General features: G+C 43.4%; 1 protein-coding gene across 11 annotated transcripts in view; it reads left to right on the forward strand.

Moving 5' to 3' along the window:
• The window catches only part of si:ch211-207d6.2 (sickle tail protein homolog), a 79,357-nt gene that overhangs the window by 22,925 nt on the left and 30,611 nt on the right, over nucleotides 1–25,821 (forward strand). For 9 of the 11 annotated variants that reach the window (XM_045694123.1, XM_045694125.1, XM_045694124.1 and 6 more), the window contains 7 exons: nucleotides 8,141–8,336; nucleotides 8,583–8,781; nucleotides 10,274–10,370; nucleotides 21,449–22,245; nucleotides 23,003–23,130; nucleotides 23,279–23,448; nucleotides 24,085–24,269. In XM_045694123.1, coding sequence (XP_045550079.1) covers nucleotides 8,141–8,336; nucleotides 8,583–8,781; nucleotides 10,274–10,370; nucleotides 21,449–22,245; nucleotides 23,003–23,130; nucleotides 23,279–23,448; nucleotides 24,085–24,269 — 1,772 coding nt within the window. Of the gene's footprint in view, nucleotides 1–8,140; nucleotides 8,337–8,543; nucleotides 8,782–10,273; nucleotides 10,371–20,759; nucleotides 20,820–21,448; nucleotides 22,246–23,002; nucleotides 23,131–23,278; nucleotides 23,449–24,084; nucleotides 24,270–25,821 lie in introns of those variants that run through there. The other 2 variants (XM_045694120.1, XM_045694122.1) reach the window with 2 other exon arrangements.

Here is a 25,821-nt window from a genome sequence, read left to right on the forward strand (position 1 = left end):
ACAGACAGATTATTTCACTTATAATTCACTGTATCACAATTCCAGTGGGTCAGAAGTTTACATACACTAAGTTGACTGTGCCTTTAAACAGCTTGGAAAATTCCAGAAAATGATATGACTTTAGAAGCTTCTGATAGGCTAATTGACATCATTTGAGTCAATTGGAGGTGTACCTGTACATTAGAGGTCGACCGATTATGATTTTTCAACGCAGATAATTGGAGGACCACAAAAAGCCGATACAGATTAATCGTCCGATTTAATTTGTAATAATGACAATTACAACAATACTGAATGAACACTTACTTTAACTTAATATAATACATCAATAAAATCAATTGAGCCTCAAATAAATAATGAAACATGTTCAATTTGGTTTAAATAATGCAAAAACAAAGTGTTGGAGAAGAAAGTAAAAGTGCAATATGTGCCATGTAAAAAAGCTAACATTTAAGATCCTTGCTCAGAACATGAGAACATATGAAAGCTGGTGGTTCCTTTTAACATGAGTCTTCAATATTCCGAGGTAAGAAGTTTTAGGTTGTAGTTATTATAGGAATTATAGGACTATTTCTCTCTATACCATTTGTATTTCATATACCTTTGACTATTGTATGTTCTTATAGGCACTATAGTATTGCCAGTGTAACAGTATAGCTTCCGTCCCTCTCCTTGACTCTACCTGGGCTCGAACCAGGGACACATCGACAACAGCCACCCTCGAAGCATCGTTACCCACCGCTCCACAAAAGCCGCGGCCCTTGCAGAGCAAGGGGAACAACTACTTCAAGGTCTCCGAGCGAGTGACGTCACCGATTGAAACGCTATTAGCGCGCACCCCACTAACTAGCTAGCCATTTCTCATCGGTTACACCAGCCTAATCTCGGGAGTTGATAGGCTTGAAGTCATAAACGGCTCAATGCTTGAAGCACAGCGAAGAGCTGCTGGCAAATGCACGAAAGTGCTGTTTGAATGAATGCTTACGAGCCTGCTGCTGCCTACCACCACTCAGTCAGACTGCTCTATCAAATATCAAATCATAGACTTAATTATAACATAATAACACACAGAAATACGAGCCTTAGGTCATTAATATGGTCAAATCCGGAAACTATCATTTCGAAAACAAAACGTTTATTCTTTCAGTGAAATATGGAACCGTTCCGTATTTTATCTAACGGGTGGCATCCCTAGTCTAAATATTGCTGTTACGTTGCACAACCTTCAATGTTATGTCATAATTATGTAAAATTCTGGCAAATTAATTACGGTCTTTGTTAGGAAGAAATGGTCTTCACACAGTTCGCAACGAGCCAGGCGGCCCAAACTGCTGCATATACCCTGACTCTGCTTGCACGGAACGCAAGAGAAGTGACATAATTTCCCTAGTTAAAAGAAATTCATGTTAGCAGGCAATATTAACTAAATATGCAGGTTTAAAAATATATTCTTATGTATTGATTTTAAAGAAAGGCATTGATGTGTATGGTTAGCTACACATTGGTGCAACGACAGTGCTTTTTTTCGCGAGTGCACTTGTTAAATCATCACCCGTTTGGCAAAGTAGGCTGTGATTCGATGAGAAAATAACAGGCACCGCATCGATTATATGCAACGCAGGTCAAGCTAGGTAAACTAGTAATATCATCAACCATGTGTAGTTAACTAGTGATTATGTTAAGATTGATTGTTTTTTATAAGATAAGTTTAATGCTAGCAAGCAACTTACCTTGGCTTCTTGCTGCACTCGCGTAACAGGTAGTCAGTCTGCCACGCAGTCTCCTTGTGGAGTGCAATGTAATCGGCCACAATCGTTGTCCAAAAATGCCGATTACCAATTGTTATGAAAACTTAAAATCGGCCCTAATTAATCGGCCATTCCGATTAATCGGTCGACCTCTACTGTGGATGTATTTCAAGGCCTACCTTCAAACTCAGTGTCTCTTTGCTTGGGAAAATCAAAAGAAATCATCCAAGACCTCAGAAAAAATTGTAGACCTCCACAAGTCTAGTTCATCCTTGGGAGCAATTTCCAAACACCTGAAGGTACCACGTTCATCTGTACAAACAATAGTACGCAAGTATAAACTCCATGGGACCACGCAGCCGTCATACCGCTCAGGAAGGAGACGCGTTCTGTCTCCTAGAGATGAACGTACTTTGGTGCGAAAAATGCAAATCAATCCCAGAACAACAGCAAAGGACCTTGTGAAGATGCTGGAGGAAACGGGTACAAAAGTATCTATATCCACAGTAAAACGAGTTCTATATTGACATAACCTGAAAGGCTGCTCAGCAAGGAAGAAGCCACTGCTCCAAAACCGCCATAAAAAATCCAGACTACGGTTTGCAACTGCACATGGGGACAAAGATCGTACTTTTTGGAGAAATGTCCTCTGGTCAGATGAAACAAAAATAGAACTGTTTGGCCATGATGACCATCGTTATGTTTGGAGGAAAAAGGGGGAGGCTTGCAAGCCGAAGAACACTGTCCCAACCGTGAAGCATGGGGGTGGCAGCATCATCTTGTGGGGGTGCTTTGCTGCAGGAGTGCTGGTGCACTTCACAAAATAGATGGCATCATGAGGATGGAAAATGATGTGGATATATTGAAGCAACATCTCAAGATATCAGTCAGGAAGTTAAAGCTTGGTCGTAAATGGGTCTTCCAAATAGACAATGACCCCAAGCATACTTCCAAAGTTGTGGCATAATGGCTTAAGGACAACAAAGTCAAGGTATTGGAGTGGCCATCACAAAGCCCTGACCTCGATCCCATAGAAAATTTGTGGGCAGAACTCAAAAGCATTTGCGAGCAAGGAGGCCTAAAACCTGACTCAGTTACACCAGCTTTGTCAGGAGGAATGAGCCAAAATGAACCGAACTTATTGTGGGAAGCTTTTGGAAGACTACCCAAAATGTTTGACCTAAGGTAAACAATTTAAAGGCAATGCTACCAAATACTAATTGAGTGTATGTCAACTTCTGACCCACTGGGAATGTGATGAAAGAAATAAAAGCTGAAATAAATCATTCTCTCTGCTATTATTCTGACATTTCACATTATTAAAATAAAGTGGTGATCCTAACTGACCTAAGACAGGGAATTTTTAATAGGATTAAATGTCAGGAACCCGACACGTTTGACCTGAGTTTAAATGTATTTGGCTAAGGTGTATGTAAACTTCTGACTTCAACTGTACATATGTATACAGTTGCTATAAAATGTGTACAATTGTTGTAAAATGCTTCACTGTTTGGTAATGGAATGATTTCAAGGACTTTAGTAGCAGTGTAACCATAGTCTACTCTTCTTATGTGGTGAAGTCCATGTTGCTGTGTTAGTAAAATGCTCATCCATCCACCTGTTACCGTGTGATCATTCTAATGGTCTGCAACACAAGGGAGGGGTTGAGGATGAAACATTTGCCAATGCTTTCAAAGACCTGGCATTCTACCAAAGCAGATGAACCATGGTCTGGTCTCTCTGGTCTCTGCCCATGCATCTGTCAGTGATTAGAGATCAAAGTGGACCATTTGATGCTTGGCCCTGCTTTCATCCCTAGCTGGCTCACTGTGCTGTGCTCTTCCCTCACTTCACTACAAGTAACACCTTGAACAGTGACTGAGTGCTACCTTATGGTGGAGAGGTATGCAATTGTAGCTCTACACATGGGGTCCATATTGGATAGATGGATTCAGTGGTTTTGGGGGCACACCTGGAAGTGTTTTTGTTCTACTGAACTCTTGACAGGCTCGGTCCATCTTGGTCTGAGAGGCTTGTAGCTTGTATTTTTTTGACCTTTATTTAACCAGGTAGGCTAGTTGAGAACAACTGCGACCTGGCCAAGATAAAGCAAAGCAGTGCGACAAACAACAGAGTTACACATGGAATAAACAAACATACAGTCAATAACACAATAGAAAAAAAGTATATATACAGTGTGTGCAAATGAGGTAAGATAAGGGAGGTAAGGCAATAAATAGGCCATGGTGGCGAAATAATTACAATTTAGCAATTAAACACTAGAGTGATAGATGTGCAGAAGATGAATATGCAAGTATCAAATCAAATGTATTTATATAGCCCTTCGTACATCAGCTGATATCTCAAAGTGCTGTACAGAAACCCAGCCTAAAACCCCAAACAGCAAGCAATGCATGTGAAAGAAGCACGGTGGCTAGGAAAAACTCCCTAGGAAAAACTCCCTAGGAAAAACTCCCTAGAAAGGCCAAAAACCTAGGAAGAAACCTAAAGAGGAACCAGGCTATGAGGGGTGGCCAGTCCTCTTCTGGCTGTGCAGGGTGGATATTATAACAGAACATGGTCAAGATGTTAAAATGTTCATAAATGACCAGCATGGTCAAATAATAATAATCATAGTAGTTGTCGAGGGTGCAACAAGCACGTCCGGTGAACAGGTCAGGGTTCCATAGCCGCAGGCAGAACAGTTGAAACTGGAGCAGCAGCACGGCCAGGTGGACTGGGGTCAGCAAGGAGTCATCATACCAGGTAGTCCTGAGGCATGGTCCTAGGGCTCAGGTCCTCTGAGAGAAAGAGAGAATTAGAGAGAGCATATTTAAATTCACACAGGACACCGGATAAGACAAGAGAAATACTCCAGATGTAACAGACTGACCCTAGCCCCCCGACACATAAACTACTGCAGCATAAATACTGGAGGCTGAGACAGGAGGGATCAGAAGACACTGTGGCCCCATCCGATGATACCCCCGGACAGGGCCAAACAGGCAGGATATAACCCCACCCACTTTGCCAAAGCACAGCCCCCACACCACTAGAGGGATGTCTCCAACCACCAACTTACCGTCCTAAGACAAGGCCGAGTATAGCCCACAACGATCTCCGCCATGGCACAACCCAAGGGGGGGCGCCAACCCAGACAGGAAGACCACGTCAGTGACTCAACCCACTCAAGTGACGCACCCCTCCCATGGACGGCATGGAAGAACACCAGTAAGCCAGTGACTCAGCCCCTGTAATAGGGTTAGAGGCAGAGAATCCCAGTGGAAAGAGGGGAACCGGCAAGGCAGAGACAGCAAGGGCGGTTCGTTGCTCCAGCCTTTCCGTTCACCTTCACACTCCTGGGCCAGACAATACTTAATCATAGGACCTACTGAAGAGATAAGTCTTCAGTAAAGACTTAAAGGTTGAGACTGAGTCTGCGTCTCTCACATTGGTAGGCAGACCATTCCATAAAAATTGAGCTCTATAGGAGAAAGCCATACCTCCAGCCGTTTGCTTACAAATTCTAGGGACAATTAGGAGGCCTGCGTCTTGTGACCGTAGCGTACGTGTAGGTATGTACGGCAGGACCAAATCGGAAAGATAGGTAGGAGCAAGCCCATGTAATGCTTTGTAGGTTAGCAGTAAAACCTTGAAATCAGCCCTTGCCTTAACAGGAAGCCAGTGTAGGGAGGCTAGCATTGGAGTAATATGATCACATTTTTTTTTAGATACTGGGGTGCAAGTATACTGGGATACTGGGGTGCAAGTAGAGATACTGGGGTGCAAAGGAGCAAAAACAAATAACAGTATGGGGATGAGGTAGTTGGATGGGCTATTTACAGATGGGCTATGTACAGGTGCAGTGATCTGTGAGCTGCTCTGACAGCTGGTGCTTAAAGTTAGTGAGGGAGATATGAGTCTCCAGCTTCAGTGATTTTTGCAATTCGTTCCAGTCATTGGCAGCAGAGAACTGGATGGAAAGGCGGCCAAAGAAGCAATTGGCTTTGGGGGTGATCGGTGAGATATACCTGCTGGAGCGCGTGCTACGGGTGGGTGCTGCTATGGTGACCAGTGAGCTAAGATAAGGCGGGGCTTTACCTAGCAAAGACTTATAGATGACCTGGAGCCAGTGGGTTTGGCAATGAATATGAAGTGAGGGCCAGCCAACGAGAGCATACAGGTCGCAGTGGTGGGTAGTATATGGGGCTTTGGTGACAAAACGGATGGCACTGTGATAGACTGCATCCAATTTGCTGAGTAGAGTGTTGGAGGCTATTTTGTAAATGACATCGCCGAAGTCAAGGATCGGTAGGATAGTCAGTTTTACGAGGGTATGTTTGGCAGCATGAGTGAAGGATGCTTTGTTGCGAAATAGGAAGCCGATTCTAGATTTAAATTTGGATTGGAGATGCTTAATGTGAGTCTGGAAGGAGAGTTTATAGTCTAACCAGACACCTAGGTATTTGTAGATGTCCACATATTCTAAGTCAGAACCGTCCAGAGTAGTGATGCTGGATGGGCGGGCAGGTGCCTGTTCAAACGAGAGTTTGAACAGGCTAGTAATACAATTTCGGCGGATAATTTTAGAAAGAGAGGGTCCAGATTTTGCAGCTCTTTCAGAACATCAGATATCTGGATTTGGGTGAAGGAGAAGTGGGGGAGGATTGGGCGAGCTGCTGTGGGGAGCACAGGGCTGTCGACCGGGGTAGGCGGGCCAGGTGCAAAGCATGGCCAGCCGTAGAAAAATGCTTATTGAAATTCTCAATTATCGTGGATTTATCGGTGGTGACAGTGTTTCCTAGCCTCAGTGTAGTGGGCAGCTGGGAGGAGGTGCTCTTATTCTCCATGGACTTTACAGTGTCCCAGATGGAGAGGTCCTTCTAGAGGGGACCTTTACAAGATTTAGCTAACCAGATCGCTGAGTCCCGCTTTAGTGACGCTGGCTTAAACATTTAGTAGCTGCATTTAGTAGCTACAATGTACTACATTTCACTTGTTGCATTATTGTGCCAGCTTCAAACCGGTATCACAGTTATATGCACTATCACAGTGTGAACCTGTAGTGTCACTGTACCTGTCTAATTATTGTGTGTAATACGTGGTTTTACTCCCACTTACTAAACAATGGGACAGTTATTTTTGTTCCATAGCCAAGTTAAAATCCCAGTGTAGGAGTCTGTAAAGTCTTTGACTTGTAGGTGCCTTCAACTCCAGCACAGGTAGCTTCTCTAGCTAGTCAAATCTTCTAATGCATTATTAACACTATCTGAAACTCATAGGGTCAACCTGAAGTGCATGACAGTTAACACCCATAATGATCATGCTCGTTGTCAACTCCAAATCTTGTGTTCTTTTAGGTAGGAAATACTGATATTTTCTGAAAGATGAAGTAAATCTATTGGGAAAGAATTAACTGGATGTAACCAGTATGTTTTTCTCGCCAGTAGCCACAGCTCAAGTTATTGGAGGCCTTTAAGGGTACCTTTTGAATAACTAAACAAATGATTTGCTCTGAGCTCAAATTTGCTCTCAAGTTTTAGTATTATCGGTAAGGCATTACCATTATGGGAATGAAAGGAGAGACCAAAACTATGTTGATAGAGAATAAACATCAGCCAAAATTGGCATATTGTTATTCCATGTTCATTGTTGTTATGGGAATTTGGATATCGTTATTGGATATATTTATGAGTCTAGAAATACATGTTCAAACAAAGCATATGTTGACATAGAAATGGAATAGGTCTGTTGTAATGAGATGCAGAGTTAAAACTGAAACAAAGCATGTGTACTACTACTAGCTATACTGTATTTATGTACATTTCATGAATTCAACTTATTTCCTGTGCATCAAATAATGTAATGATAATTATGTGAGTCAAAGTGAAGAGGAGAGTGCACTCTGATCCAGAGCTCCCTGAGGTAGTTATTCACCAGAGTGTGTCAGCGTAGCCCAGTCAGTGCCAAGCTTAAAATGGAAATGCAGTGAGTGACTCAGTGTGCGTGTTTGTGTGTCAGGTTGCAGATGTCCCCAGAAGTAACCCTTACAGAGGCAGCATGCATCAGGGACACATTCACATCAAATGATGTGTGTTTGCCAAAACACACAGAACAAGTCCATTTAAATCTGCTTTTTTTGCAAGTATGACAGTTAACTACAAATTAACTTAAAGACGTGTTGACAGTTGTTATTTTCAAAAGTGAGCAAGGTGCCCTTAAGCAGACTGGTCCTACTTTAGCATATTTCTGTGTGCAAGCATGCATGTTTGACAGTAATTTAGTGGAAGTAGATGTAACTTAAGGTTGAATACACCACATCCCTGACTATAGAACTTTTGTGATTGTGTGTGTGACTGTTTCTCCATCTTCCATCTCTCCTGCTTCTACAGGCCAGGAGCCCCCAGCACTCTGCCAGCCTCCCGCCCGGTATAGGGGAGCAGCTCGAGCACCTCTCGTTGGCCTCTCTGGAGTCTCTGGAGACCATGTCAGAGGGAGACGGTCTAGCCGCCTTCACCCGTGGCTGCCAGGCACGGGCCAGCCTGCCGGTGGTCCGTTCTGCCAACCAGACCAGGGACAGATCATTAGGTAGGTACTATGGAGCTCTCAGGGCTCCAAGCTTTTTATTTCGCATGCTCTATGTCACACACGTCCTTGTACTCTGACACGTTATCTCTCTCTCCCAATCTTTTACGCTCTCACTCCTTGAGGTCTCACACGGTTTCTCTCTATCTCCCCATCTCTGTCTCTTTCTCTCACACTCTCTCTGTCTCTCTCTCTGTCTCTCTCTCTCAGTTTGATGTTACATAGTGTTTCCTCACCCTCCCTCTTCAGGTGTGCTGTACCTGCAGTACGCAGAGGAAACCAAGCAGATCCGGATGCCCAATGAGATTACCAGCATAGACACAATCAGGGCTCTGTTTGTTAGTGCTTTCCCCCAGCAGCTCACCATAAAGATGCTGGAGTCTCCCAGTGTAGCTGTGTACATCAAAGATGAAACCAGGAACATGTACCACGAGCTAACTGATGTCAGGTGTGTTCATCTATCTACTGTACATTAGTGACTCTACCTTCTGTTGTGATCTATTTCTTCAGATGACGTTTCCCCTCCAATGAGCATGTTATGTTGCAAGGCCCATACTGTTTTTGAATGGGCTTCAAGCTTATATCATACAAATTAATGAAAACGTACAGTACCAGTCAAAAGTTTGGACACACCTACTCATTCAAGGGGTTTTCTTTATTTTTACTATTTTCTACATTGTAGAATAATAGTGAAGACATCAAAACTATGAAATAACACATAATCATGTAGTAACCAAAAAAGTGTTAAACAAATAACCTCAACCTGACGCTTTTCATAAAGTTTTTTGATTGCGATTGATTTTTTTATTTTTTTCATAATCGAAAACCTTCATGAAAAGCATCAGGTAGAAGTAAATGAATCCACGAATAGAATTTTACATATCTTAAATGACCACTTTTTCAGGAATTTTATGATATAAGCTTGAAGCTCATTCAAAAACTGTTTAGGACTTGCAACAGGAAGTAGGCGTGACTTTCATAGGGTATAGTTAAACACTTGAAAGACACAAATTGGCACACTTTTACTTAACAAAGGAGGTTGGTACAGTATGATACTACCTAATGCTACGGTATGTTGTGTGGTTGGGTAAAAAAGGGATTGTCAAGCTTTGTGTGCTGTATAGTAGTACAAGTATCTATAACACTGCTGTTAAAACATCCATCTTTTGGTATAGATCTTCAAATTACAGGGGAAGCCTTGCAAGTAATTTAGTCTCTACTTCGGCATTTCAGCATTCTAAGCGTAACATGAATACTCCTCCACGTCCTGCTTTTTCAGTTTAGGCAGGGAGGCATTAAATGGGGTATTGTTGAGGCAACTAGAGAGGAGGCCCATGTCTGCTGATGACAGGGTGTCTGTCTTCACCACACCCTAATCTGCACAGACACTCCTCTACAGCAGTGGTTCCATGTATTTGATATATTTCAGAGCTAGCACACCTGATTCAACTTGTTAACTAACCATCAAGCCCTTGACTAGGTAAATCAGGTGAGCTAGTTCAGGGCTACAACAAAATTGTGAAATGTTTGGGGGTCCCCCGAGGAGAGGTTTGAGAACCACTGCTCTACAGTAGACTGAGGAATATAGTGCGGTGAGGGCTAGCAATTATACAGCGGAGTGTAGTTTGCTGTTAGATGTCAACAACCTAGCCTAGTGGTTAGAGCATTGGGCCAGTAACTGAAAGATTGCTAGAACGAATCCCTGAGCTGACAAGGTAAAAATCTGTCGTTCTGCACCTGAACAACGCAGTTAACCCACTGTTCATAGGCCCTCATTGTAAATAAGAATTTGTTCTTAACTGACTTGCCTAGTTAAATAAAGGTTCAATTAAAAAAAATGTAAAAATAAAAACCTGTGTTTTACAAAATGGTGTGCGTTTACAAAATGGAATAGGGGTCCACACAAGCAGTGTAAATTTGGACGTTTTTCTTTTTTCCAGAAATATTACATCTCGATGCTGTCTGAAGGTGTACCACAAAGACCCTGCACATGCCTTCAATCGCAGCAACGCAAGGCCTAACAATGCTGAGGGCAGGGTGAGTGAAGCCCAAATGATAACACAGCCAAGCACACAAACTCCCCTAAGTCCCCTAAATCCATCTGTCTAGTGCGCTACCTTTGACATCAAGGAAGCTTCCGGTCCTAAATCCCTAACCAGGGGCCCTTAGCTCATCATTCTGAGACACACACAGGGATAAAAGCAGCCTTGTGTATTCTTGATTGTAATAGAAGTAGGATCAGAAGCAGGGTTATTCTTCTCTATGTTTGGGTATACCCTGCCAAGCAGTTATCAAATATTTTTAGTCACATGCGCCGAATACAACAGGTGTAGACCTTACAGTGAAATGGTTGCTTACAAGCCCCTAACCAACAATGCAGTTAAAAAAATGTGAAAAAGAATTAGAAATAAAAGGAACAAGTAATTAAAGAGCAGCAGTAAAATAACAATAGTGAGAATATATACAGGTGGTACCGGAACAGAGTCAATGTGCAGGGTTAGTCGAGGTAATATGTAGGTAGAGTTATTAAAGTGACTATGCATAGATAATAAGAGAGTAGCAGCGGCATAAAAGAGGGGGGGGGCAATGCAAATAGTCTGGGTAGCCATTTGATTAGATGTTCAGGAGTCTTATGGCTTGGGGGTAGAAGCTGTTTAGAAGCCTCTTTGGACCTAGACTTAGCTCTCCGGTACCGCTTGCTGTGCGGTATTAGAGAGAACAGTCTGACTAGGGTGGCTGGAGTCTTTGACAATCTTTAGGGCCTTTCTCTGACACCGGCTGGGTTAGAGGTCCAGGATGGCAGGTAGCTTGGCCCCAGTGATGTACCGGGCCGTACGCACTACTCTCTGTAGTGCCTTGCTGTCGGAGGCCGAGCAGTTTCCATACCAGGCAGTGATGCAACCAGTCAGGATGCTCTCGATTGTGCAGCTGTAGAACCTTTTGAGGATCTGAGGACCCATGCCAAATCTTTTCAGTCTCCTGAGGGGAAACAGGTTTTGTTGTGCCCTCTTCACGACTGTCTTGGTGTGCTTGGACCATGTGAGTTTGTTGGCGATGTGGACACCAAGGAACTTGAAGCTCTCAACCTGCTCCACTACAACCCTGTCGATGAGAATGGGGGCGTGCTCAGTTCTCCTTTTCCTGTAGTCCACAACCATCTCCTTTGTCTTGAACACATTGAGGGAGAGGTTGTTGTCCTGGCACCACACGGCCATGTCTCTGACCTCCTCCCTATAGGCTGTCTCGTCATTGTCGGTGATCAGGCCTACCACTGTTGTGTCATCTGCAAACTTAATGATGGTGTTGGAGTTGTGCCTGGCCATGCAGTCATGAATGAACAGGGAGTACAGGAGGGGACTGAGCACGCACCCCTGAGGGGCCCCTGTGTTGAGGATCAGCGTCGTGGATGTGTTGTTACCTTCCCTTACCACCTGGGGGCAGTCTGTCAAGAAGTCCAGGATCCAGTTGCAGAGAGAGGTGTTTAGTCCTGGGGTCCTTAGCTTAGTGATGAGGTTTGAGGGCGCTATGGTGTTGAACGCTGAGCTGTAGTCAATGAAAAGCATTCTCACATAGGTGTTCCTTTTGTCCAGGTGGGAAAGAGCAGTGTGGAGTGCAGTAGAGATTGCATCATCTGTGGATCTGTTGGGGCGGTATGCAAATTGGAGTGGGTCTAGGGTTTCTGGGATAATGGTGTTGATGTGAGCCATGACCAGCCTTTCAAAGCACTTCATGGCTACAGACGTGAGTGCTACGGGTTGGTAGTAATTTAGGCCGGTTACCTTAGTGTTCTTGTGCACAGGGACTATGGTGGTCTGCTTGAAACATGTTGGTATTACAGACTCGGACAGGGAGAGGTTGAAAATGCAGTTGGTCAGCGCATGCTCGCAGCACATGTCCTGGTAATCCGTCTGGCCCTGCGGCCTTGTGAATGTTGACCTGTTTAAAGGTCTTACTCACAACGGCTGCAGAGAGCGTGATCACACAGTCGTCCGGAACAGCTGGTGCTCTCATGCATGTTTCGGTGTTATTTGCCTTGAAACGAGCATAGAGGTAGTTTTTAGCTCGTCTGGTAAGCTTGTGTCACTGGGCAGCTCTCGGCTGTGCTTCCCTTTGTAGTCTGTAATGGTATGCAAGCCCTGCCATATCCGACGAGCGTCGGAGCCGATGTAGTACGATTCGATCTTAGTCCTGTATTGATGCTTTGCCTGTTTGATGGTTCCTCTCTCTGTAATTCCAACCCAGTTTTCAGGCAACCCAAGAGGAAACACCGGCGTTACAGAGGCAAGAGAGGGTGGATCGGTCACCTCTTCCCTCCATTCTACTAGCTAATGTACAGTCACTTGATAATAAGATGGATGACCTCCAATCGTGGATTTGCTACCAACGGGACTCTCAATATTCTTTGCTTTTCAGAAACATGGTTCTCGGACAGGATAACCGCCATGGCTATCCAACTCGATGGCTTCTCCATTCACCGAGCGGACAGGACAGTGGAGTCAGGGAAATCGAGGGGGGGAGGGGTTTGCCTCATGACTCTGTACTCTTGCTTCCTGTTTACAAGCAGAAGCTGAAACAGTACCCATGATTCTCTCTTTTGAGGAATGGTCACCAGAATCAGAGTTTATGCTATAGGACTGCTTTGCTAGCATTGATTGGAATATGTTTCGAGACTCCACCCATAACATTGATGAGCTATCCACCTCTGTCACCTGTTTCATTGGAAAATGCATTGGCGACGTTGTACCCATGGTGAGGGTTCGCTGTTTCCCCAATCAAAAGCCCTGGATTAACACCAAGGTTGGCACAAAACTAAAGAGCAGGGCTACCGCACACAGAGCTATCGTAGACAAACCTGATGCTACAGCCAAAGACAGGAATAAGTACAAGAAGGCCTGCTATGACCTCCGCAGAGTCATAAAATGAGCTAAAGGACAATATAGGATTGGGGCTACAGTCCGAATGGGGCTACAGTCCGTTATGGATTACAAGGAAAGACCAAACCGTTATCTGCCCAACGATGCCTCTCTACTAGACGAACTCAATGTATTTTATGCACGCTTTGACAACAACAACATTGAGCCTCATGCCACAATGACTACCGCCCTGTAGCACTCACTTCTGTAATCATGAAGTGCTTTGTGAGGCTGGTTATGGCACACATTAACTCCACCATCCCAGCCACCCTAGACCCACTCCAATTTGCACACCACCCCAACAGATCCATAGACAATGCAATCTCAATTGCTCTCCACACTGCCCTCACCCACATAGATAAAAGGAATACCTGTGTGAGAATGCTGTTCATTGACTACAGCTCAGCATTCAACACAATTGTCCCCTCCAAGCTCATCACCAAGCTTTGGACTCTGGGTCTGAACACCTCCCTCTGCAACTGGATCCTGGACTTCCTGATGGGCCGACCCCAGGTGGTTAGGGTAGGCAACATCACTTCCACCACGCTGATCCGTAACACAGGGGCCCCACAGAGGTGTGTCCTTAGTCCCCTCCTGTACTCCCTGTTCACCCATGACTGTATGGCCACGCACTCCAACACCATTATTAAGTTCGCTGACGACACGACGGGGGTAGGCCTGATCACCGGCGATGATGAGTCAGCCTACAGGGAGGAGGTCAGTGACCTGGCAGTGTGGTGCCGGAGCAACAACCTCTCCCTCAACGTCAGCAAGACCAAGGAGCTGATTGTGGACTACAGGAAACGGGGGAAAGCACACCCCAGTCCACATCGACCGGGCGGCAGTGGAGCAGGTAGACCGCTTCAAGTTCCTCAGTTTCCAAATCACTGAAGACGTAAAATGTTCCAAACACACATGAACAGTTGTGAAGAATGCGCAACAGTGCCTCTTCCCCCTCAGGAGGTTGAACAAGTTTGGCATGGGCCCTCAAATCCTGAAAAGGTTCTACAGCTATACCACTGAGAGCATATTGACTGGCTGCGTCACTGCTTGGTTTGGCAAACGCACCGCTCTAGATCACATGGCGCTACAGAGGGTGGTGTGGATAGCCCAGTAGATCACTGGGGCCGAGGTCTCTGCCATCCAGGACCTCTATATCAGGCGGTGTGAAAAGAAGGCCTGGAAAATCGTCAGACACTAACCACCCAAGCCATAGACTATTTTCTCTGCTGCCACACGTCAAGAGGTACGTGTGCATCAAGTCTGACACCAACAGGCTCTTGAACAGCTTCTATCCCCAAGCAATACGACTGATAAATAGCAAACAAAACAGCTACACGGAGTTTACCTTGTATCTTTATTTACATTTATTTCAATATTTGCACTGTCGCTATGCACACTCACAGGGCCCTGCACACTCACACACACTGTCACTCCAACACACACACACAGACACTCACTCCATCATTTGGTCACTGACACATTATATTCACGTACATTCACACTGACTCTGCACACCCACTCACATGCAAGCTGCTGCTACTCTGTTTATCTTGTATCCTGTTGCCTAGTCCCCTTACCCCTATACATATCTACCTCCCTCCCTCACTCCAGTATCCCTGCACATGTAAATATGGTATTGGATCTGACTTTGTAAATATTTAATGTATATAGTGTGCTTGCTTGCTTACTTTATTGTGTACTTCACAAATCCTATTCTTATTTATGTTGTTTTCTAGTAATACATTGTTATTGATTATTGCATTGTTGCGTTTTGAGTTTGCAAGAAAGGCATTTCACTGTACTTGTGCATGTAACATTAAAACTTGAAACTTGAAGAATATCATACAAAATTATTGCCTGATGATCTTCTGAACTTTCCAATACCTTTCTTATGCATTCAAACCATACTTCCTTCAGATTGAAATATAGTCAGAAGTACCGTCAGACTGATTTGTAATAGACTTTCATAGGTAATCAACAGCCAACTAGCTAACTTTTCTTTTACATGGTGGGGTCGCAAATTTTATTTTATATCAAAATAAGGTCGCGGGCCAAAAAAGTCAGTTTTCAAGAACTCTTCTGTCAGTCAGTATACTATGACCCTGATAGTATGAACAACTCATCTCGTAACTGTCTTTTTTCCAATAATCACATTAGCCATGTCATCCCACTAGGCAAAAACTGTGGTTTCCACGTTATTTCAACAATAACAAAATTCAATGTGATGACTTTGATTCAATGTGGAAAACTGATTGGATTTGCAAAAAGCCATCAACATAAAGGAATTTAGTATTTTTTTTAACCCAACGTTTAACCTAAATCCTTGATTTCACGTTGAATTCACATTAGTTGACAGCTCAACAAAATGTAAATAAAAACTGGATGTTGAAATTACTTCTGTTCCCAATGGGATAGGATCACTTTATTGGACTGAATTGAAAGCATGCTACATGCCACTAATGTACTGTACTGTATTTTTGATCCTTTCAAGGCAAGCTCCCATTCTGGATTAGAAATGACACGTATTTACTGTAGAATTTGAACGTCTATTACAGTTACAGTCTGTCTCCGAAATAGTTACACTAGGATATTATTGACCATCACGGAGTTAGTTCATGTCATATAGAAATAAAACCAGAGGCAAGTAATACTGTAGCCGCTTACAGTGCCTTCAGAAAGTATTCATACCCCTTGACTTATTCTACATTTTGTTGTGTTACAGCCTGAATACAAAATGGATTAAATATATATTTTTAGCCTCCATCTACATACAATACCCCATAATGACAAATTGAAAACATGTTTTTAGAAATGTTTGCAAATGAATAGATAATGGAATACAGAAATATCCAATTTACATAAGTATTCACACCCCTGAGTCAATACATGTTAGAATCACCTTTGGCAGCAATTACAGCTGTGAGTCTTTCTGGGTAAGTCTCTAAGAGCTTTGTACAGCTGGATTGTCAATATTTGCACATTATTATTAAATCTCTGTCAAGTTTGTTGATCATTGCAGACAGCCATTTTCAAATCTTGCCGTAGATTTTCAAGCAGACTTAAGTCAAAACTGTAACTAGGCCACTCAAAAACAGTCAATGTCGTCTTGGTAAGTAACTCCAGTGTATATTTGGCCTTGTGTTTTAGGTTATTGTCCTGCTGAAAGGTGAATTTGTCTCCGTGTCTGTTGGAAAGCAGACTGAACCAGGTTCTCATCTAGGATTTTGCCTGTGCTTAGCTTTATTCAGTTTCTTTTTATTAAAAAAAGGCCATAGTCCTTGCCGATCACAAGCATACCCTTAACATGATGCAGCCACCACCATGCTTGTAAATATGAAGAGGGGTACTCAGTGATGTTGGATTTGCCCTATGTTTGAAAAATGCACTGCTCGACTGAGGGACCTTACATATTACTGTATTTGTGGGGTACAGAGATGATGTAGTCATTCAAAAATCATGTTAAACACCATTATTAAACACAAAGCGAGTCCATGCAACTTATTATGTGACTTGTTGAGCACATTTTTACTCCTGAACTTATTTAGGCTTGCCATAACAAATGGGTTTAATACTTATTGACTCAAGACATTTCAGATTTTCATTTTGTATACATTTGTAATTCCACTTTGACATTATGGTCATTGTGTGTAGGCCAGTGACACACAATCTCAATTTAATCCATTTTAAATGTAAGCTGTAACACAAAAACATGTGGAAAACGTCAAGGGGTGTGAATACTTTCTGAAGGCTCTAGACTACCAAGCAAAAGAGCAGTAACTGCTCATAGAGTGAAACTGAGAGAAATGACTTCAAAGTTGTTTTATTTTTATTGTCCAGCCAAATCAATTGTCGGCAGATCATTGGAGATGTGGTTGTTTTACTATGAGTTTATTTTTTATTCATATTGACCCTGACCTCTGACATGACCTGTGACCCTAGACTGCAGTTACTGCCTTCTTGCTTGGTACGCTTCCATGACACATTTCTTTTAAACACAAACTTGTTTTCATATATTTATTTGTATGTGGCTGTCAGTGGCATCTAATTTCATACTTGTATCATCAAAGAACAATAAATAATGCCAATGTAAACCGTAGACACTGCAGCCCAAAGATCAGTGAAACCAAGGTAAAAGGCAGTAACTGATGTGAGTGATGGCAGTTACATTGAAACCAAGGAAAAAGACAGTAACTTTCTGCAGTTACTGCCAACATGACCCCCCATTTTCTCCATAATACAACACAATGGAGGCAGGATATTTTGTACACATGATAAAGCATGTATTTAATGTATAAAATAATAACACATTTTTGACCAAATGTGCATCTACTGCTCTTTTGCTTAATAGGGCAGAGCTGTGTCTCAACAAACTGTTGAAAGTTATTTGATATTGTATCTTGTTGTGTTTGGATAGTGGATGTCTGCACAAGTGGAGGCTCCTCAGAGGGGAAGGGGAGGATCATCCTCCTCCAGTGAATTTCTTATTTTTTTTATTTAGTGAAACATAAAAAAAGTTATCCTTTTTAGATTAAACTATACTAAATATATTGACATGTCACCAAATAATTGATTAAAACATACTGCATTGCAATGAAGCACTCTAGGGTAGCCCCATGGTGTAGCCGGAGGACAGCTAGCTTCCGTCCTCCTCTGGGTACATTGGTTTTCACCTGCTTCCAAAAACGTACACAGTAATTATGACAGGTTGGAGGACGTCCTCCAATCAGAGCTTTTGCAGCATGAACTGACATGTTGTCCACCCAATCAAAGGTTTAGAGAATGCATCTAGTACTGAAAGCATAAGCTACAGCTAGCTAGCACTGCATAAAATGTGGTGAGTATTTGAAACAAAGAGAGAGAAAGACAGTAGTTGAACAGTTTTGACTAAATTAATTTCTTCGAAAATGAAGACGCAAGAGGGAGAGAGCTATATTTAGTCATTTTTATTAACTTTCACTTTTACTTACTTAGCTAGCAAATGCAGCTAGCTAGTTTGGCCTACTCAAACACCCAGCTCAAACAGAGAGGGATGCTATGTTAGCTAGCTGGCTATGACTATCCAACACTGGAACTCTTCCAAGTCTAGGCAAGCTTTTGGTCTTACTAATTTATTTCAACCGGAGCCTGCCGGTGTAGCTGCTAAACTGCTTACCTACTTACTGTACTGCATGATTGCAGCAGGTTTGCTAGCACATTAGTTCTATTTGCTATGTTGACTATGACATAACTTTAGCTAATATGTTGACAACGATGTAGGCTGTGTGTAGTGGTTATGGTATGGTTGGAAAGGATTTTTCGCCTGGTCACAGACAGCTGTTGTGCATTGAAGTCCACAAGTGAAGGGAAAAGGTGAAAGGAGGAGAGCGAGTAGATGCCTGAAGGAATACAACGTGGCTGCTAAGAAAGTGAACTGTGTTTACTTGTGATCAGGCATGTATTCATTCCACCGATTCTGTTGAAAAATGTTTGTTAAACGGAAGCAAACAGAGATAAACATACCTGAATTTGTCCAATAGAAACTAATTTACAACTGTTGGACCAATGATTACAACCCTAGATCCACTAGATGCAGGCAAGAGTGTGCAAGGCGGTATTTGACTATCATGTAGTAGCCTAAATCTATCGATGTTACATTGAACAGAGTGAATAGAATATGAATGACTGTCATCCAATATGTTGCAATAGAAATAAGGCCACTCTCATAAAAAGTAAAAAATGTCCTCCCTCATCTTAAATGGCTCCGACCGCCACTGGTCTGCACCATATTGACATCATAGTGCAGGGGTAGGCAAACCTGGTCCTGCAGGCACTTCGTGTTTTTTATTTAACCGACCTGGAAGGACAGGTGTGTTGAATTTAGGCAATCACTGAACTGATCAATTAGCTCAGTTGGTCAGGTGGGCGCCTGAGTGGCCCATGGATTGGTAGTAGGGTTGCAAAATTCCAGGAACTTTCAATAAATTCCCTGGTTTTCCCTCCTGATTCCGGGAATCTTCCAACCTGGATTTCGTGAAAACAAGGCACTTTGTTGAAGTTCTAAGAATTTTGCAACCCTAATTGGGAGGCATGTAATCCTGCTGGGAAAGAGCTCAAATTCCTTTGGTGGGTGTTGTTCTCAGCACGTTGTGTTGTGATCTGAGGAGTAGTGCCTAGGGATCAGGGGCCTTGTTGCTCAGGAAAGGAGTGTTCTGTTAGATTGACGGATGGACGTACTGTGTACAACCTTGTGTTGCAACACTGAAGGAAGTGCCCGACCATCCTGGACATGATTTACCACTTGATTTAACTCGCACCTTAGACGCATTGATTTAACTCACACCTCACAAGATCAGACTATATATTAAAAAAAAGATGTCACATACACCTGATGGGTGCAGTGAAATGCATTGTTTTACAGGGTCAGCCATAGTAGTAAGTTGCCAATGGATTAAGTGCCTTGCTCGGGTATTCGAACCAGCAACCTTTTGGTTACTGGCCCAACACTCTAACCTCTAGGCTACCTGCTGCCCATAAATGCATGTGATGTCTGTGGTAGTGCAGATCTTCCTCTTCACAGAGAGAAACTAATGTGCTCTCTAGAACCTTGAAAGGGTTATTCGGTTGTCCCCATAGGAGAACCCTTTGAAGAACCCCTTTAGGCTCCTTGTAAAACACTTTTGGTTTCAGGTAGAAACCTTTTGAGTCCCATGTAGAACCCTTTCCACAGAGGGTTTTACATGGAACCCAAAAGGGTTCTACTTGGAACCAAAAAGGGTTCTCCTGTGTGGACAGCCGCATAACTCTTTTGGAACCTTTTTTCCCTAAGAGTGTAGGCACAGAGACATTTAGGCTTGTGGATGAAAGATGATAACACTTTTACCCTGGTCTGGAATGCAAGTCGGCATGAAAATGTGTCTTTGTTTAAGTTTATTACTGTACCCACTGGTGGTCAGCCCAGTATGTTTTTCCATAGATGGAATAGCCCCATGTGTTTTAGGGTGTTTCTGACCAGATAAGATTGATAATGCCATACTCTCAAAATATTTCCTGTTTGAGGCACTCCTGTTGTTTTTGCACAGGTTGAGAAAAGGTGAAATGGGGGGGGGAAATAAGATAAGAATATTTTCATTGTAGCAGGCCTATGTTAAATGTCTGTCTGCTTTGTTGTGGAAATATTTGGGTATCAATGTTATGCGCAAAAGATCATGAAGGGAATTTTGCTAGAATTATGCACAAACTGAGTTTAAAATACTACAACAAACATATCAGATGACTTGTTGTGTATGAACGAGCTGGTCTTTTATTTTCATAAAACAATACAACCGGTTTTCACTTTATTCCCAGTCGTTGTGAATAAGGTCACCTGTTTGACTCTAGGGTTATTCTAGAATATTCAAAATGCAGTTTTATCTGTTATGACAAGCCACCTTATGAAAGGTGAATAGATAATCCCTATGAAAAAGCAGAACTCACAGTTAGCCAACACCCCTCTTGCATCATGCAACGGTTCTATAACTTTCTGATCACTGTTCAAATCTGCTCAACTGCTGAAGGTAAAGCATGTACCTGCAGCACGAGGACTAGGAAGAGTGTGAGTATCATAACAAGTATATTCTTGAGACTATAGTCAACTATTACTGGCTAATGTAATTTTGCTTAGATTAGCTCCAGTTCAGTGATTTGCATGTTTACACATGCAAGGCTTGATTAATGGACTTTTTCACGGGAATCGTGTCAAGAGTCTATTTTAAGTGACCATATGATCTGAACAAGTTGTCTTTAGATTGTTGTTGTGAAAAGACTCTGAACTGAATACAGACAAAGATGCAGATCAGGGAGAATTATGTGTCAATGGTAATGTTGGGAATTAGTCCTGCACGCACAGCATACACAACAAACGCTCTGTGTCTTCACTCTGCACAGTGACGCATGACTGTGCAACAACGACATGTCTAAACAGATAGCTTTGTTTACCTGTGGTACAATTCCACCTTTGTGGATGTGGTTTTCCTCTCTTTTTCTCCCACACTCTGTGTATGGCCTTTGTCAAAACATATGCACATCCTGTCTACGATTTGTCATTTTGAAAGCAACATTTGATTCATAGATGTATTTTTTGGGGGGGACAGACATACCGTTAACCTAATGACTGAGAGTCTCTCTGCATAGCACATCAAGTCTCTTTCCATTGACTTTGATGATCTTTTCTCTGAATTTCAGATACCAAGGGAGATACTGTATGGAAGTCATAGCCCTGTACACACGTTACAATCCACCTGCAGTCCTGTCCACTCCATACAGGGGTCCATGTCTCCCCCCACGGTCCGCTCCATGCCCTCCTCCCCCTCTAGGATCCCCTACGGCCCCCGAGCTGGGGGAGGGGTACCAGGCAGTGCCACCCTCCCCAGGGCTGGCATGTCCAGTGGGCCCCCCAGCAGGTCCGTCACACCCTCCCCCAGTGCTATCCTGGAGAGAAGAGACGTCAAACCTGACGAGGACCTGAGCAGTAAAAGTATGGCGCTGGTGCGTGCCGACGGGTTGTATGTCAACGTCACTGACCCCTACGCTGTCCAGGAGGGCCGGCTGAGTATCGCCTCCTCCCAGGGGGGCGGCCACACGGAAGACATGGTCGACATAGGTGGTGGTAGCCTCCACCGAGCCTCGGTCAAGTCCACAGCCTCCTATACAGAGAACCCGGAGCAGCAGCACTCCCTCTACAGGCAGAAGTCCCGGAGGTACGGGGAAAGCCAGGGACTACCGCCACTCGGCACCAAAACCCCGCCCCCTTCCCCTCACAGATTGAATGACAACCATGGCCCTGTGGCCTCAGAGAGGGGCTCTCCTATTCGCCGGTCTCTGCGGAAGGAGAGTAATGGTAATACAGTGGAGGTGGTGAACAGGACCAGGGGTAGTGTGTCCTCTGTGTCCTCCTCTCCTGTGTTCGTGGAGCTCCCCCCAGGGCACTATGGGGACAGGCTGTTTCAGGGACACCTCACCCCCAATGACCCCCAGACCAGGTGAGACTCACAGACATAGAATTACTCATTCTATAACTATGTTGATACACACATAACAGAGGGCTCATTTTATTTGTTCAGTCAGGATAGTCCACTCAGTAACGATTGCCTCTGTTTTCCAGCGTGCTGGGTGACTAACTACCACTTCAACTTTGGGTTTTTGATAAAGCACGTTAGAAATACAATGCGTTGTTGTTGTTGTTATTGTTATGTATTATAGGTAACTGCCAAAATAATGGAATATCTTGAGTAAATGAGGGATACAAAGTATATTGAAAGCAGGTGCTTCCACACAGGTGTGGTTCCTGAGTTAATTAAGCAATTAACATTCCATCATGCTTAGGGTTATGTATAGAAAATCCTGGGCAGGCCATTATTTTGTCTACCATGGCTATGCCCCCATAGGATGACAATACCCCCATCCACAGGGCTTGAGTTGTCACCGACTGGTTTGATGAGCATGAAAACGATGTAAACCATATGAGAGATTCGGGAGCGGCGCCTGAGACAGCGTTTTCCACAACCATCAACAACATTTCTTATGAATTTCTTGTGAAAGAATGGAGTCGCATCCCTCCAATAGATTTCCAGACACTTGTAGAATCTATGCCAAGCTGTTCTGGCTCGTGCCAAGATGTTCTGGCTCGTGGTGGCCCAACGCCCTATTAAGACACTTTAGGTTGGAGTTTACTTTATTTTGGCAGTTACCTGTACATAGCACAGTATTGTTTTGGGCCAAACATGTATTGTTTTGCAGTGAGCGAATGAAGGCCATGGAACAACAGATTGCCAGTCTGGCTGGCCTTGTTCAGCATGCACTTGCTTTTGGGCCAGCTGAGATAGATAGGAGGACTGCTTCTCCTTTCCATGTCAACAACAGTGCAGGTGCTGTTATTACACAACTATTAGTGTTACAAAGTCAAATTAGGATTAGTTTTTTGTGGTTTCATGCATAAATAATGAAAGTTATTTTGAATCTGCCCTATTTTAATCTGGTATTACAGTAACTCATAGTAACTGATCTGATGTGTAGGAGTGTCACCAGTTCCTGCAGCCAGAACCCCGGCCCTCCTTGCTGACGGCTCCAATGCTCTAGTCCTTCAGGCCCCTTCCCCTGACTCCACCCTGCAGGTCACACTGACCACGGTCAGGAGGAACATCACTGACCTCCGACAGCAGCTTCACCAACTCCGACAGCTACAGGTACTCAAGACACCTGCACGTTACATTCATCCATTATCAGAATTGTTTAAAGATGCACTATGCAGAAATCGCTCCGCTCTTTCCTGGTTGCAAACATTCTAATAGTTCGCCTAATTTCAGTTTGGGACAAAACAAGCAAGTATAGTGTAGATAATCATTGTACCATCTAAACCGCTGTGAAATATATTTTCCATAACCAAAAATATTGTATTTTCAGCTGTTTTGAAGCTGGTGTACAAAACCGAAAGTCAAAGATGCAAAATCGAAACTTAAGAACGGAAAGCCACTTCTTGGACTTGCTTTCAATGAGAATGACCCTTCTATATATAACACACATTTCTATGTGAATTTGGTTGGGTCGCCCAAAAAGTTTCCTATTGCAGCTTTAAGTGATACCTCTTGTCATCCAAGCACCATAAGTGAAAACACAAATGTAAAAGACAGATGTACAATATTCACAATTGTGGTATCTGAGAGAATCTGAATATATCTAGATCCAATATATACAGTATACCTTGACATGGTGTGTGTTTATATTATGTACTCCATTATACTCCTCCATCACGTATAGTGCATCTCATTCATTGGGTGTGTGTTGTAATGCCAATGAAACCAATGTGTATGGTCCATTACCAGATGCAGAACCAGGACAGTGTGAGGGGGATGCTGAAGAGAGCAGAGGAGGAGCTAGCTGAGGTGATGTCTGAGACCCTACAGAGACAACAGCAGGAGACAGAGCCTGGCCAGAGACAGAGGACCACGGTGGACGAGGAGAGACACAAGTACCAGGCCATGGAGGAGAGAGTGCTGGCCCAGCTCAGGTAAGGGTTTGGAACCCCACACACTGACTGACAGGATATGTAATTTATTGAAGGCATTTACTTTGTTGAGCACATCTTACTTTTACACAGCTATTGTTAATAACAAGAGTACAGATTATATCCTATGGCAGCAAAAAGAGAAATCTACTTCCTACAATAAACAGTGATCAGACGACAGTAATACGTAATTGCTCCAGATGCCTTATTTGTTTTTTACATTTAGCTTAACTGCTGAAGCTTACATTGTGAGCGTGATCTTATGTTGCAATGTGAAGTAATTAGTTGCCGCTAAAGTGGGATTAGTTAATCTACTCTGATTATGTAGTCAGAACAGATTCCAGTGAATCAGAGCACAGTCTATCTACCAGCATGTGGTACGTACACTAACTCAGCTATTGAATGAGTCATTGGTGTTCAGCCAAAAATTGCTAGTAATGTTGCACAATGTTTAACTGAGTGCTAATGAGGTTGTTAAGTGTGTGATCTGGGGGGGGGACTGTGGTACTGACGGTGATAGTAGAGATTAGTAATGGAGTCAAAGCCTATGTCTTACTTTACTAATGTCAGATCACTGGGCCAAATTCATCTTGGAGACTGGGGGGGGGGGGGGTTAGACAATACTATGTGTTAAACACCTGTGTTACTGTATACTGTATGTAGCTGTTATGTAATCTTGAGAGCACCATTTGGGTGGGAAAACAGATATTGGGAAACAGCTATTTCTCACACTTTTTCACGCTTAACATACACTATATATTCAAAAGTATGTGGACACACCTTCAAATTAGTGGATTCGGCTATTTCAGCCACACCCGTTGCTGACAGGTATAAAGTTGAGCACACAGCCATGCAATATCCATAGACAAACATTGGCAGTAGAATGGCCTTACTGAAGAGCTCAGTGACTTTCAACTTGGCACCGTCATATGATGTTACCTTTCCAACAAGTCAGTTCGTCAAATTTCTGCCCTGCTCTAAGTGATGATATTGTGAAGTGGAAATGTCTGGGAGCAACAACGGCTCAGCCGCGAAGTGGTAGGCCACACAAGCTCACAGAGCAGGAACGCCGAGTGTTGCAATTCTCACTACCGAGTTCCAAACTGCCTCTAGAAGCAACGTCAGCACAAGACGTGTTCATCAGGAATTTAATGAAATGGGTTTCCATGGCCGAGCAGCCGCACACAATCCTAAGGTCACCATGCGCAATGCCAAGCATCGGCTGAAGTGGTGTAAAGCTTGCTACCATTCAACTCTGGAGCAGTGGAAACGCGATCTCTGGAGTGATGAATCACGCTTCACAATCTGGCAGTCCGACGGACAAATCTGGGTTTGGTGGATGCCAGGAGAATGCTACATGCCCCAATGCATAGTGCCAACTGTAAAGTTTGGTGGAGGAAGAATAATGGTCTGTGGCTGTTTTTCATGGTTCTTGCTAGGCCCCTTAGTTCCAGTCAAAGGGAAATCTTAACGCTACAGCATACAATGACATTCTAGACTATTATGTGCTTCCAACTTTGTGGCAACAGTTTGGGGAAGGTCCTTTCCTGTTTCA

The sequence above is a fragment of the Salmo salar genome, chromosome ssa14 (genome assembly GCF_905237065.1).
Source record: "Salmo salar chromosome ssa14, Ssal_v3.1, whole genome shotgun sequence".
NCBI lineage: Eukaryota > Metazoa > Chordata > Actinopteri > Salmoniformes > Salmonidae > Salmo > Salmo salar.